Source organism: Lepidochelys kempii, chromosome 6 (assembly GCF_965140265.1).
Source record: "Lepidochelys kempii isolate rLepKem1 chromosome 6, rLepKem1.hap2, whole genome shotgun sequence".
NCBI classification, from domain to species: Eukaryota; Metazoa; Chordata; order Testudines; family Cheloniidae; genus Lepidochelys; species Lepidochelys kempii.
In genome coordinates, this window is record NC_133261.1 from 26,432,068 (window position 1) to 26,446,469 (window position 14,402).

Sequence of the window (14,402 nt, forward strand, 5' to 3'; positions counted from 1 at the left end):
TCTCCTTTTCTCTCTATGGAATGGTTGGCATGAAATTCCCAGACCGTGTGGTATAATTAAAAACAAGATTTCATTAAGAAATCGGAAACAAAACCAGATTAAACATAAAAGAAATTGAATATGCACAACATGTTGATTCTTACATTTTGCAAGGCTCACTGAGATAGGCATCCCTTACTTTTAATTATAGTGAATGAAACATCACCTTATATTTCTAGAAAGCAGTCTTCTCTCTCTGATCCATTTGGTGAGCCAGAGATGAATTGGTTCTCGAGTACCTCCTCTTTCAGCTATAGCCCATGATCATTTGATTGTAGGCAATACCAACTTCAAAAGTCATATTCAACTCCCCCCCCCCCCCCCGCAAAAGGTATTACAGAAACAACTTCCTCAATGAGGACATCACTGCCTCCTAAGAAGTGTCCACTTTATACTCCCTGTCCTTGGTAAATCACTTTGAGGTTCCTGTTTTTCCTCCTTGTTGCCATTATTTCTTCAACTGTTTGAAGGTGTAGCCCCACCATGGATGATTTCAGTCCACATTTACATCTCCATACCCTGTGGATGATTGTTACTGAGCTGCATTTATTTACATCAGCGGAGGATCTGGCCCAAGAATTATAGTTCGCTCATACCAGTATATGAAAAGTTACGAGCAGATTAAAACCAGTTATCACAATACAACCTCAGTTGAAGAAGACAGTTAATGAAGCATAGGCGAAGTGAGCCAGATTGACAATCCTAGTGAATGAAGTGCTCTAGCTGCAGAGTCATTAGCGCACAGGCAGACACAATGAACTTCCCCACCATGACCTGGAAGGATCACCTTCTCCTTTTCTACAGTCATAGGGAGTGGGGCTTTAAATTTATCAGTTACCTATTAACAAGAAACTACAGTAATATGAAAGTTGGAGTCCCCAGGCAGGGTTCATAGAGAGCAACCTGGTAGGAATCCAACTGAGTACATACAGCATGACGAGGAATTTAGCTTGTGACCTGGATGTTCTCCCTTCTCCACCCCACCTGTACAATTTCGTATCAGCCTTTGGCTAATAGGTTTAGTCTCTAGCCATTAGGTGTCTGGAAAAAAATTCCAACACCTATGTGAGAACGAATGGTGAGAAGAGGGAAGAGGTACCATTTAAAAAAAAAAACTAATTCCATCAGACATTTTGAGGAGGGGGAGAAAGAAGAAAAAAATACACCGGAGCAGGTGTCTATTATGGGAAAGAATATGTGGTGTAAAGCCACAAAGGGAAAGAAGGTAAAACAAGAAATGGTTACTTACCTGTTTCTGTAACAGTTCTTCAAGATGTGTTGCACATGTCCATTTCACTGTAGATATGGGCATACCCAGTGCACCAATGTCAGATATTCTTCCATCAGCAGTACACATTGGGGCAACCCGAGCACCCTCTGCTCCCTCAGGTTACTGCGTCCAGGTATAAAGGGCAGAACCACCCTGATCCCTTTCAGTTCCTTCTTACCGAATATAAAGAGGAGGGAGGGAGGGCTGGAGAACTGACATGTACAACACATTTCAAAGAACCACCGTTACAGAAAAAAGGCGAACAGCCATTTTGTTATACCAATAAAATAAAAACCAGCAGGATCTTATTAAAGGGAAAAAGGCAAAATACCACATTTATTGTGAACACAGAAAGAATCATAGTAAACAGTTAGTTATAGCTATAACATTCCATTCAATCTCATATTTATTCACACATTCATTCATACAAACACACACACACAGGTTCGGCAAGGTTGTTATCATAGTTACCAGCCTTAGAGTTGCTCATGCCAAGCCACTGGCCAGGTGGCCTGGACATGAGGAGGGAGCAGGGCCTTGTCAGATGCTCATCTGATGCTCCTGGAAGTTGGTTTGCAGAATCAGACCCCAAAGTTCTCACTTTTCAGAGTCTATTTTTATAGGAATGTCTTCCTATGCCAGTCTATGGGAATTGCTTCATCATGCTGTTGCTGAATCAATCAGCAGATAGCACATTCCTGACGGCTCCCTGCTGCTAGATGTTGTTATCTTGTTCTTTGGTTCTCCCATTCTTGAGGCTGTTGGGTGGATTCCAGTCTGCCCTCCGGGGGTCCTCTGGCTATTTCCACTTGATGCCTTCTTCAGCCGATGGACACTGGATTCTTAGGCTGGCACCTCCCTGATCATTCAGTTATTATCCACACACATCCTCTATCTCTATTTTAATCACAATTGTTAATACGACAAAATGGTGGGGAGTCTCTGGGTGCTGTTTCTGTTGTTAGAGTATTGCTTTGAGTCTCTCTCTGTGAATTGCTTTGAGAACAGAGTCTGTCTTAGAATGTACTAACACAATTAGCAGCTTGCAATTTTCACACAGAGGGAGAGAAACAGTACCAAAAACCAAGAGACCTCTTAATTAGTAATACCCTGGAATTTAAACAATGGGGAATCAAACTCATTTGTGATTTTAATACAGAACTTCTTTAATATGATCCAACAATTTATTCTTCAAGTGATTGCACGTGTCCATTCAACTGTGACTCAAGAACTTTAAACTGGAAGTGGGCTCAGAGTCTACTCGAACAGGGAACAGAGACCTATTTGTCCAAATTTGGCATAATCTCTAGACTGCTGATAGATAGCGTAGCAAGAGACAACCGTATGGAACAATAAGCAAGTTGCCACCTTACAAATGTCCAAGATGTGCATGAGAGCCAGAGAGGCTACAGAACTTGACTCAGACCCGGTTGAATAAGCATATTCTCTATTTGGGAGCATCACATTAGCCAACTGGTAGCAGAAGCGAAAACAATTAGATATCCAAAAAGAGATCCTTTGGGTGGACACTGGATAGCCTGTCTGCTACTGCAATGAACAGTTGCACTGACGAATGGTTTAATTTGATCCGGGTAAAAGGCTTTGGCTCATCTCACATATGCAGTGTGGTGATTTTCCTTATCTTTATGCAAATGAAGCTTTGGGAAGAAGGTCCGTAGAAAGACTGATTGGTTAATGTGAAAACCCCTTTAGTAAGAAACTTCAGGTGAGGATGAAGGTAAACTCTCTCTCTACAGAAGACTGTATATGGTGGTTTTGATACTACCACTCAACTCCCTCACTCTTTTTACCTGAGGTTATAGCAACCAGAAAAGCCACTTTCATTTAAAAGTGTGGCAGGGATCAGGTCATCAGCATTTTGAAAGGAGTGGCCCATCAGCTTTACTAAAACTAGGAGAACAGGAGTGTTTGAAAATTGGACACTGAAGATGGCAGAGACCAGTGGGAGAGAAGTAAAATTTTTCACCCACATTCAGCCACATCCACCACAGAAGCTGGCAAAGACTACCATACTTCTAGTTCATAACACCACCACCTGCCTGATACTGCTCCATCTTTGCTAGTTAACATTCTATTCCCGATAGATTATATCTGTGTCCTGCAACCAACATTGTATTACACAGGGCAGAATTCTATAAAAACTACCCAAATGAAATCGCTTGCCGCACCCTTCATACTGACAGGTATTTCTACTCGGACAGCAATAAACTGATGTTACAATATCTGGTAAATTTGGAAAATCTAAAGAACAGAGGTGAGGGCAGAAAAATTTTATTCTTTAATAACAGTCCTGTGATAAAACATATTGAGATAACGATGGCACTGTCAAAAATTAGCTTAAAGAAAGAAGGGCTCCTTGTCTGGCTCTGCTAAGGATCAAAAGGAAACATCAGTGACCGACTTGGACACCGCCGTGCTGGGTGACCGAAGCACAACACTTCACCTCTGTGACTCAGTTTCCTCATCCGTAATATGGGGATAATGATGCTTGTCTCCTTTGTAAAGTGCTTTGATATCTGCTGAAGAGTGCTACATAAGAACATAGGTAAATCCAGAAAGTACCTTTGGGCCATTGCAGTTAGTCAGCCATATACACTCTGTTCCAGTGTTTTAACACAGCCACCTTGTACTGCTCCCACTAGCCATGTGCTTATGTGAACTACCTCCCCCTTCCCCTCTCAACAAGAATTAGTAAATCTCATAATAAACAATGTACTGTTTTTTCCCTACAGTCTTTACATGCAGCTTTGCTGCCTTTGTAGTGAATATACTTATTTTCTTGAATCTCATGTAAGACTTACAGGGGAAACGGAGTCTGATTACACAGGAATGGGAAAGTTACATACAAATATCCTAAATCACACTATCTGCTGCCAAATATGACCCAGAAGTGTCATCAGAAAACAAAAATGCACTCCAAATTCATAAGTTCCTTAACATTAACACCACACATCCCTTGTCCAACAACACTGGGAGCCAAAGAACAATTGAACTGTGTCAAGTATTCACCTTTGTGTTAGTGAGGGTGGAGCAGGTGACAAACGTTTCTAGTCAGACGTTCTCATCCAAGTTCTTACAGTGTCCAGTTTGGTGGCCTAGGGACAAGAGTTCTGTACTGCCAAATGACGAACTGTGATTAACTTCCCATCTCTTGCTCACTAACACCTTATCTGACCAATGCTATGGTCACAATGCATATAGTCCAGGCGGGGAACAGCCCCGCATGCCTGGTTTAGCTGAGGGCTTGTCTACACTATAGAAGCTCCAGTGGCACAGCTAGGGCGCTGTAGCTACACCTCTGTAGCGCTGGAGTGCAGATGTTCCCTACAGCGATGGATGGGGTTTTTCTGTCAGAGTAGGTAATCCACCTCCCCAAGAAGTGGTAGCTAGGTCAATGGGAGTATTGTGACCCAGCCACGTCTACACAGGGGTTAGGTCATCATAGCTACAGCACTCAGGGGAGCGATGTTTTATACCCTGGAATGACGTTGATAAATGCAAAGTAATGCACATTGGAAAATTTAATCCCAACTATACATATAAAATGATGGGGTCTAAATTAGGTGTGACAACTCAAGAAAGATCTTGGAGTCACTGTGGATAGTTCTCTGAAAACATCCACTCAATGTGCAACAGAAGTCAAAAAAAAGCAAACAGAATTTTGGGAATCATTAAGAAAGGGACAGATAATAAGACAGAAAATATCATATGGTCTCTCCATAAATCCATGGTATGCCCACATCTTGAATACTGCATACAGATGTGGTCGCCCATGTCAAAAAAGATATATTGGAATTGGAAAAGGTTCAGAAAAGGGCAACAAAAATAATAAGGGGGTAGAGAACAGCTTCCATATGGAGGAGAGAATAAGACGACTGGACTTTTCAGCTTGGAAAAGAGACGACTAAGGGGAGATATGCTAGAGGTCTATAAAATCATGACTGGTGTGAAGAAAGTAAATAGGGAAATGTTATTTACTCCTCCTCATAACACAAGAACTAGGGGTCACCCAATTAAATTAATAGGCAGCAGGTTTAAAACAAACAAAAGGAAGTATTTCTTCACCCAACGCACAGTCAACCTGTGGAAATCTTTGCCAGAGTATGTTGTGAAGGCCAAGACTATAACAGGGTTCAAAAATGGATGAGCAGGGATGGTGTCCCTAGCCTCTATTTGCCAAAAGCTAGGAATGGGCAACATGGGATGGATCACCTGATGATTATCTGTTCTATTTATTCCCTCTGAAGCACCTGGTATTGGCTACTGTCAGAAGACAAGATACTGGGCTAGATGGACCTTTGGTCTGACCCAGTATGGCTGCTCTTAGGACATCACTACGTTGATCTAAATTTTAAGCATAGACCAGTCCTTGGACTCCTCCAGCCAGTTATCAGAGTAACAGCCGTGTTAGTCTGTATTCGCAAAAAGAAAAGGAGTACTTGTGGCACCTTAGAGACTAACCAATTTATTAGAGCATAAGCTTTCGTGAGCTACAGCTCACTTCATCAGATGCATATCGTGGAAACTGCAGCAGACTTTATATATACACAGAGAATATGAACCAATACCTCTCGCAGGACAGTGGGGTGGGAGGAGGTATTGGTTCATATTCTCTGTGTATATATAAAGTCTGCTGCAGTTTCCACGATATGCATCTGAGGAAGTGAGCTGTAGCTCACGAAAGCTTATGCTCTAATAAATTGGTTAGTCTCTAAGGTGCCACAAGTACTCCTTTTCTTCCAGCCAGTTAGTAAGTGACAAGACAGATTCCAAAGGATATGCTATTTAATTCTCTTTTTTGACAAAGGAATGTTAGCTGCCACCTAGGACCTCACCAGTGGATGGCACAGAAGTGAGGAAGTGGGTCTTGTTGACTGAGGATCTCTTATATCAGAGCATTTAAGAGATGGAAACTACTATCTCATACAGATGGCAAAACTGTTGGTTACGATAACGCCACTAGCACTTATTGCCACAAGAAAAAGCTAGTCTGAGGCAGGAAAAACACTGGCTAAGCATTATGCTGACTGTTCTTTCCCTTCTACAGCCACACCACCACCAAGCAGTTTTGAGCTAACTCCCTTCCCAGTTTTCGCCTGCCTAGGGAGTATCAATACATGCCCATACTTGTCTGCAGTAGCGAGTGAATATAAAGAATCCTCTTACCAACCCCGGCAGGATGAGCAGATGATGAATTCCATTCCAACAAACTTAACAGCAGGGATTTTCCAATATGATGGAGGTGGAAAAAAGATCAGGATAATATTTCAGACTCTGTGGTGCTAAAGCCTCAAGGAAAAGGATATGGGAGGTGCAGGAGTCTGTAGATTCTCGAGATCTGGTAAATTGAATAGGGCTTGAAAGATCACTTCTCCAGGTTTCAGCAAGACAGAACTTCCAGCAGGAGGGGGGAACTGGGAGAAGGATTATCTTCCAGTAAAAGATACCTGCCCTGAGTTCTTCCATACAAGAGAGCTGCTCAAGAAAAGGAAAGGTGCAGCTTGCCTCTCTTTTCTCTATCAGAAAGCTGTTATCAGTAAGTTTCCTAATGAATACTAAAATTACAGGCTCATATTTCAGGACAGCCTGTTCCGAGAAAGCACACTGCTCCCGTCAGAAAGAATATTTAGCAAACTCCTCTGCGTACCTTTGTCTTCTTCCCTCCTGAAAAGCATTCAAAGTCTCTCAATAGTTGGCAAAGAGATAAAACAGTTCTCCACAATGCTCAAGGCTAAGGTGGCAATAGAGTACCTAGAATAACAGATAAATGGTCTATTTTACACTTTTCCAAAACCTCACATTAGGTGATGGGTCCCAAGGGATTGATACACTATTGAAGTTCAAAATATTTACTGTATCCTTCTGACAGTTTTCTAAACCCCATTCCCTTACATTTAGAAAGTGCTAAAGTGCTCCAAGCCTACCTTTTTTTTTTTTTTTTTTTTTTTTTATATGAGATTTCAGGGAATTCCCATCCATCTCTCTCAGCTTGTCGTTCAATTTAGGAAGATCTTTGCTTGAAGAAGATCTGTAAGGCACTAATGGCAAAAAAGAATCTGAAAAAAGATTCCAGGCACAGCTTACTTACTGTAAACCAGAGGTGGGCAAACCATGGCCCACGGGCCACATCCGGCCCTTGAGTTCCTGGCCGGGGAGGCTAGCTCCCGGCCCCTCCCAGCAGCCTCAGCTCGCTGTGCCACCAGTGCTCTGGGCGGCGGGGCTGCGAGCTCCTGATGGGCAGCGCGGTGGCGTGGCTGGCTCTGGTCAGACCACGCGGCTGCCAATCCTGCTGCTCTGAGCGGCATGGTAAGGAGGCGGGGGGGTGGGGGGGTTGGATAAGGGGCTGGAGTTCCCAGGGGGGCAGTCAGGGGACAGGGAGCCGGGGGGGGGGTTAGATGAGTCAGGAGTTCTGAGGGGGGCAGTCAAGGGGCGGGGGGTCCTGGGAGGGGGCGGTCAAGGGACAAGGAGCCGGGGGGGGGGGGGGGTTAGATGAGTCAGGAGTTCTGAGGGGGGCAGTCAAGGGGCGGGAAGTGGAAGGGGCGGGGGCCAGGCTGTTTGGGGAGGCAAAGCCTTCCCTACCTGGCCCTCCATACAGTTTCGCAACCCCGATGTGGCCCTCAGGCCAAAAAGTTTGCCCACCCCTGCTGTAAACAATCAGGGAAATTTCTTCATGCAATCTACCAGGTGCCCAAATGTCTGTCTGCTGTTTCAGTGGCATATTCACTAGAGTCAGCATTAGAACCTGCTCACCCATAGCAACAAGTACATTATGCTCCTGGAGTCAATATTTGTGTTTACTCTAGCACCAAGCAGCTGTGATTATACTCATGCTTCCTGGACCAAGTGTGTAGCAAGCACATTGCTTCCAGAAGCGGCTGCACAGCATTAAGCAGGTAGCTACTGGGCTCAATACCCACTCTATCCAGAGGTGAAAGGATGGGGAACCACAGACATTCACAAATTGCCTCTGCACAGCTGCCTGAAAATATGGCAGCCCTAACTTTAAAGGCCTAAGAAGGGCACAGAAATAGCTAATGAAAGCTCTTTGTCTTGCAATACTAGACCAGTGGTTCTCAAACTAGGGGCGCTACTTGTTCAGGGAAAGCCCCTGGCGGGCTAGGCCGGTTTGTTTACCTGCCGCGTCCGCAGGCTCGGACCATCGCGGCTCCCACTGCCCGCGGTTCGCCGCTCCAGGCCAATGGGGGCTGCGGGGAAGGGCGGCCAGCACATCCCTCGGCCCGTGCCGCTTCCCACCGTGGCCAGTGGGAGCTGCGATCGGCCAAACCTGCGGACGCGGCAAGTAAACAAACCGGCCCAGCCCGCCAGGGGCTTCCCCGAAAAAGCAGTGCCCCTAGTTTGAGAACCACTGTACTAGATCAACCCCAACCTTACCTGAGAATTCTGACAGCCTTCACAACCCCTCCCTAGGCTACTTATTAAAAACAAAACCTTAAAATCACACTGAAAGGAAAACATGCATAAAATTAGGTTTCAGAGTAACAGCCGTGTTAGTCTGTATTCGCAAAAAGAAAAGGAGTACTTGTGGCACCTTAGAGACTAACCAATTTATTTGAGCATAAGCTTTCGTGAGCTACAGCTCACTTCATCGGATGCATACTGTGGAAACTGCAGAAGACATTATATACACAGAGACCATGAAACAATACCTCCTCCCACCCCACCCTCCTGCTGGTAATAGCTTATCTAAAGTGACCACTCTCTTTACAATGTGTATGATAATCAAGGTGGGCCATTTCCAGCACAAATCCAGGTTCTCTCATCCCCCCGCCCCCATACACACACAAATTCACTCTCCTGCTGGTAACAGCCCATCCAAAGCGACTACTCTCCCCACAATGTGCACGATAATCAAGGTGGGCCAGAAGCGTTGTTCTAAACCAGCCATAAAAATGTTGGCATACTGTGGGGCCATGCGGGTACCCATAGCAGTGCCGCTGATCTGAAGGTATACATTGTCCCCAAATGTAAAATAGTTATGGGTAAGGACAAAGTCACAAAGTTCAGCCACCAGGTTAGCCGTGACATTATTGGGGATAGTGTTCTTGACGGCTTGTAGTCCATCTTTGTGTGGAATGATGGTGTAGAGGGCTTCTACATCCATAGTGGCCAAGATGGTGTTATCAGGAAGATCACCGATGGATTGTAGCTTCCTCAGGAAGTCAGTGGTGTCTCGAAGGTAGCTGGGAGTGCTGGTAGCGTAGGGCCTGAGGAGGGAGTCTACACAGCCAGACAATCCTGCTGTCAGGGTGCCAATGCCTGAGATGATGGTGCGGCCAGGATTTCCAGGTTTATGGATCTTGGGTAGTAGATAGAATATCCCAGGTTGGGGTTCCAGGGGTGGCCCCACAGTATGCCAAGATTTTTATGGCTGATTTAGAACAAAGCTTCCCCAGCTCTCGTCCCCTAACGCCACTACTCTACTTGCGCTATATTGATGACATCATCATCATCTGGACCCATGGAAAAGAAGCTCTTGAGGAATTCCACCATGATTTCAACAATTTCCATCCCACCATCAGCCTCAGCCTGATCCAGTCCACACAAGAGATCCACTTCCTGGACACTACAGTGCTAATAAACAATGGTCACATAAACACCACCCTATACCGAAAACCTACTGACCGCTATTCCTACCTACATGCCTCCAGCTTTCACCCTGACCACACCACACGATCCATCGTCTACAGCCAAGTTCTGCGATACAACCGCATTTGCTCCCACCCCTCAGACAGAGACAAACACCTACAAGATCTCTATCAAGCATTCTTACAACTACAATACCCACCTGCAAAAGTGAAGAAACAGATTGATAGACCCAGAAGAGTTCCCAGAAGTCACCTACTACAGGACAGACCTAACAAAGAAAATAACAGAACGCCACTAGCCGTCACCTTCAGCCCCCAACTAAAACCCCTCCAACACATTATTAAGGATCTACAACCTATCCTGAAGGATGACCCAACACTCTCACAAATCTTGGGAGACAGGCCAGTCCTTGCCTACAGACAGCCCCCCAACCTGAAGCAAATACTCACCAACAACCACATACCACACAACAGAACCACTAACCCAGGAACCTATCCTTGCAACAAAGCCCGTTGCCAACTGTGCCCACATATCTATTCAGGGGACACCATCACAGGGCCTAATAACATCAGCCACACTATCAGAGGCTCGTTCACCTGCACATCCACCAATGTGATATATGCCATCATGTGCCAGCAATGCCCCTCTGCCATGTACATTGGTCAAACTGGACAGTCTCTACATAAAAGAATAAATGGACACAAATCAGATGTCAAGAATTATAACATTCATAAACCAGTCGGAGAACACTTCAATCTCTCTGGTCACGCAATTACAGATATGAAGGTCGCTATTTTACAACAAAAAAAAACTTCAAATCCAGACTCCAGCGAGAAACTGTTGAATTGGAATTCATTTGCAAATTGGATACTATTAATTTAGGCTTAAATAGAGACTGGGAGTGGCTAAATCATTATGCAAGGTAGCCTATTTCCCCTTGTTTTTTCCTACTCCCCCCGCCTCCCCCCGACGTTCTGGTTAAACTTGGATTTATGTTGGAAATGGCCCATCTTGATTATCATACACATTGTAAGGAGAGTGATCACTTTAGATAAGCTATTACCAGCAGGAGAGTGGGGTGGGAGGAGGTATTGTTTCATGGTCTCTGTGTATATAATGTCTTCTGCAGTTTCCACAGTATGCATCCGATGAAGTGAGCTGTAGCTCACGAAAGCTTATGCTCAAATAAATTGGTTAGTCTCTAAGGTGCCACAAGTACTCCTTTTCTTTATGCATAAAATTACGTTCTGTTCTTGCTAGAATGTGAGTAAACTTAACAATGGCCAGCAACAGGCTTTCTTCTATACACACTGCTTATAGGTAGAACCCTGTGTTTTTCACAAATGCAAACATATAAAACTAAATAAAAAAGAGTAACTCACTCTGCAGCTGTGACTATGCTGTGGGGCTGGACCCAGCTCCCCCCTCCAGGCATTATGACCTGGCACACAGGGTCACAATGCCACTCGCTCAAATTTGGCCCAGCCACCTCTCTGTCATCACAGAGGGGCAGCCAGGCCAAATCTGAGTAACGCTGCAACCCCATGAGTCAGGAACAAAACCCAAAGCAGGGAGCCAGGCCCAGCCACACAGGACACAAGGTGCTGCTGTAGGATAGAGTGTGGGGCAGGCTCGCTCTGCAACATATCTCCCCAACCTCCAAGGCAGTCCACCCTCCTGGGGGCAGGAACTGACCTCTATCACCAACACCCTGAACAACGAAGATAAAATGTAAAATGAATTCTCCCAAAAAAGTTATTAAAACATAAAACTTTTCACAGGGCTCTCTACTTATAACTATTGCATTTCTCCATATTCGAAAGATAATTGGGCCAGTGCTGCCCTCTAGTGAACAAAGTATTCAAGTAAAAACTAAAAACCGTGACAGCTATACCCTCTTCAGTGTAGAAAAATTAAGTGTGTATAGCACTTCCCTTTTTGCTGTAATCCCTTGTAAATTTAGTAAATTTTAGCGGCTCTCTTTCCCTGTGGGAATACTGAAGCTTAGGGGGTAGGAAAGCTACAAACTTACATACTGCAGTAACTGCATCAAAAATTTTTACTTAGAACTTTATAGCGCAGTAGTGCCTAGATGCCTCATCATATTCAGTGTCCCATTGTGCTAGGCATAAAATGATGGTTTCTGCCCCGCCTATGACAATCTAAGTATATGATGTGGGAACAGGTGGATACAGACAAAGGAAGCACAAAGAACAGGTGTGCCCATAAACCCAAAAGGGTCAGATATAAGTCATCTAGGGTCAGTGTGACTGAGCCTTCAGCAGTTCTTTTGGACAGCAATGAATGAAATACCTAAAGGAACAATGTATAAAGCAACACCATCCATTTGAGATTCTTATCAATTTTGTTTTGAGATTAATGTAGTTTCAGATAATCTATCTGTGCCAGAATCCTAATTACTAATGTTTTGTAGTTTTGCCAACCCACATCTGCCTAATTATCAATTTTAATTTTCTCTCTTTGTGTTGCTTTGTTAAAGACCATCCCAAACAGGGGAACAGTCTATACAGGAAGCACTGTCAAATGCAGAAAGTAAACAAAATGACAAGCTTTTCCCCGCCCCCCAATCTTTCAGTTATCGTAATGTTAGCTATTACTTACATAAATATGTGAAAAATTTCTTGTAAAAGTGTGATTTTTTTTTAAACGGATGCGTCTCTAAATGCCATGAACTAAAGTTCATACAGTATCAAGGTTGAGAGACCATGTACTCAAAAGTCAAGAAATTCCAGTAGTTCAGATTGAATTATGCAAGACCAAAAGCTTGTCAGAAATTGGGGGAGAAGTGTTTTCCCCTCCCTCCCAAAGCAAGATCATAATTCAAACCACCAGAATTAAGCAACAAACAACAACAAAGAAAAACGTCAACCTTTGGTAATATAGCAAGCAATGAAAATTTGCACTCCAAGAGGAATCCCCCAAAAGGAAATTATGGGAAACTAAAATGAGCTAGGATAGAAACTGGAAATCAACCTTGCCTGCACTGGCAGCTATTTGCAGTGTTTTTCCCCAGATATTTGAAAGAAGGTGGGTGAGGTAATATTGTGACGGGTTCCCCCCCCCCCCATTAAGGTGCCACCTGGTGGACTGACATACCACTGAGCCCGCCTGTACTGCCAGCCTAGGCCCTCTTTAACCTGCCTTGCTGAGCCAGGCTCTTAAGCCTCCTCTAGCACACACACACAGGCGTGGCCACACCCAGCTGCAGAAAGACACAGACACTGAGATCAGCTCTGGGAAGACTCAGTTTAAGGGACTTGTCCCAGCACTCAGGTGCCCACATCCCTTGGCGTGCAGGCCCAAGGATATATTGTCTTGCACTGTAGAGAGAGATCTGTACTGTGCAAACTCATAAAAATCGCCCCCTCCCTCAATGTGGAGGGAGGTATTCACAGCTTTTTCCCCCCTTCCCCCCAGATCTGAATTGCACAAACTGGGTTTTGAAACAAACAATAAGTTTATTAACTACAAAGGGTAAATTTTAAGTTATAATAAGGGATAGAAAATGGAAGAAAGCATATTACCTTAGTAAATGAACAAAAACTGCAAACTGAGCTTAACACTCTAGATAGGTAGTATATAAATTAGCAAATTCTCACCCTGAGTGATAAAGTCTGGCAGATTCTTAAGGCACAAGTTGCCTTGGCTTTCCCATGTTTTCATACACAAGCTAAAGATCCTTCTAGCCTGGGACCATCACCTCCCCTTCCCACCGTTCAGTCTTTGTTCCTCAGGTGTTTCAAGGTGTGTTGTTGTAGGGAAAGTGAGGTACCCCCAGGATGTCATTTTCCCCCTTTTATATCTTCTCCCCACGTGCTGGAATGCTATTGTGCCGTGACCTGGGTCAAACAGTTCCCATTGAAACTTCTGAGAGCTTTCTATTGTACACAGTTCCTGGGGTAATCCTTGTGTGCATTTCCGCAATAAGCCATTAACATTTTTTGGCCTTTTTACTGTCGTACCTGAAGGGCTGCTTGTGAGTGTTTTCAACCTCAGGACATGTTTCAGCAACACATACATAGCCAAACTTCATAACTTCACATACAACAATAGCACATACAATCCAACAAGATATTACCGTCTAGCCGATCAAGACTTCTAGAACGACGCCCCACAGGGCATACTTTGTATAAGAAATATCCTAATTACATGAGAGCAGTGAATATTGCAGTGTCAGGGTATAACAAATATCTTTTATTGGATCAACTTCAGTTGGTAAGAGAGACAAGTTTCCAAGCTACACAGAGCTCTTCTTCAGGTGCTATTTGTGCCAATAGTAACAGGTCTTTGCATTAGTTATGCACAGGTCAATTTATTATCCATTCTTAAAAAAATAAATCTGCAAAGAGCCCATTTAAGTACTTGATCAAAGGTCACTACCCAGCTTTGACCAACATCCTTATTTAAAAGATTTATAAATTGTTCAAATACATGTATTTTATAA

At 44.0% G+C, this 14,402-nt stretch overlaps 1 protein-coding gene across 6 annotated transcripts in view; it reads right to left on the reverse strand.

Moving 5' to 3' along the window:
• The window catches only part of MOB2 (MOB kinase activator 2), a 166,453-nt gene that overhangs the window by 103,590 nt on the left and 48,461 nt on the right, over nucleotides 1-14,402 (reverse strand). Inside the window, exon 1 of one of the 6 annotated variants that reach the window (XM_073347219.1) lies at nucleotides 6,497-6,799. The exons of the other annotated variants lie outside the window; for them this stretch is intronic. Coding sequence (XP_073203320.1) covers nucleotides 6,497-6,531 — 35 coding nt within the window. The 5' untranslated portion in view covers nucleotides 6,532-6,799. Of the gene's footprint in view, nucleotides 1-6,496; nucleotides 6,800-14,402 lie in introns of those variants that run through there. 6 annotated transcript variants of the gene reach the window in all.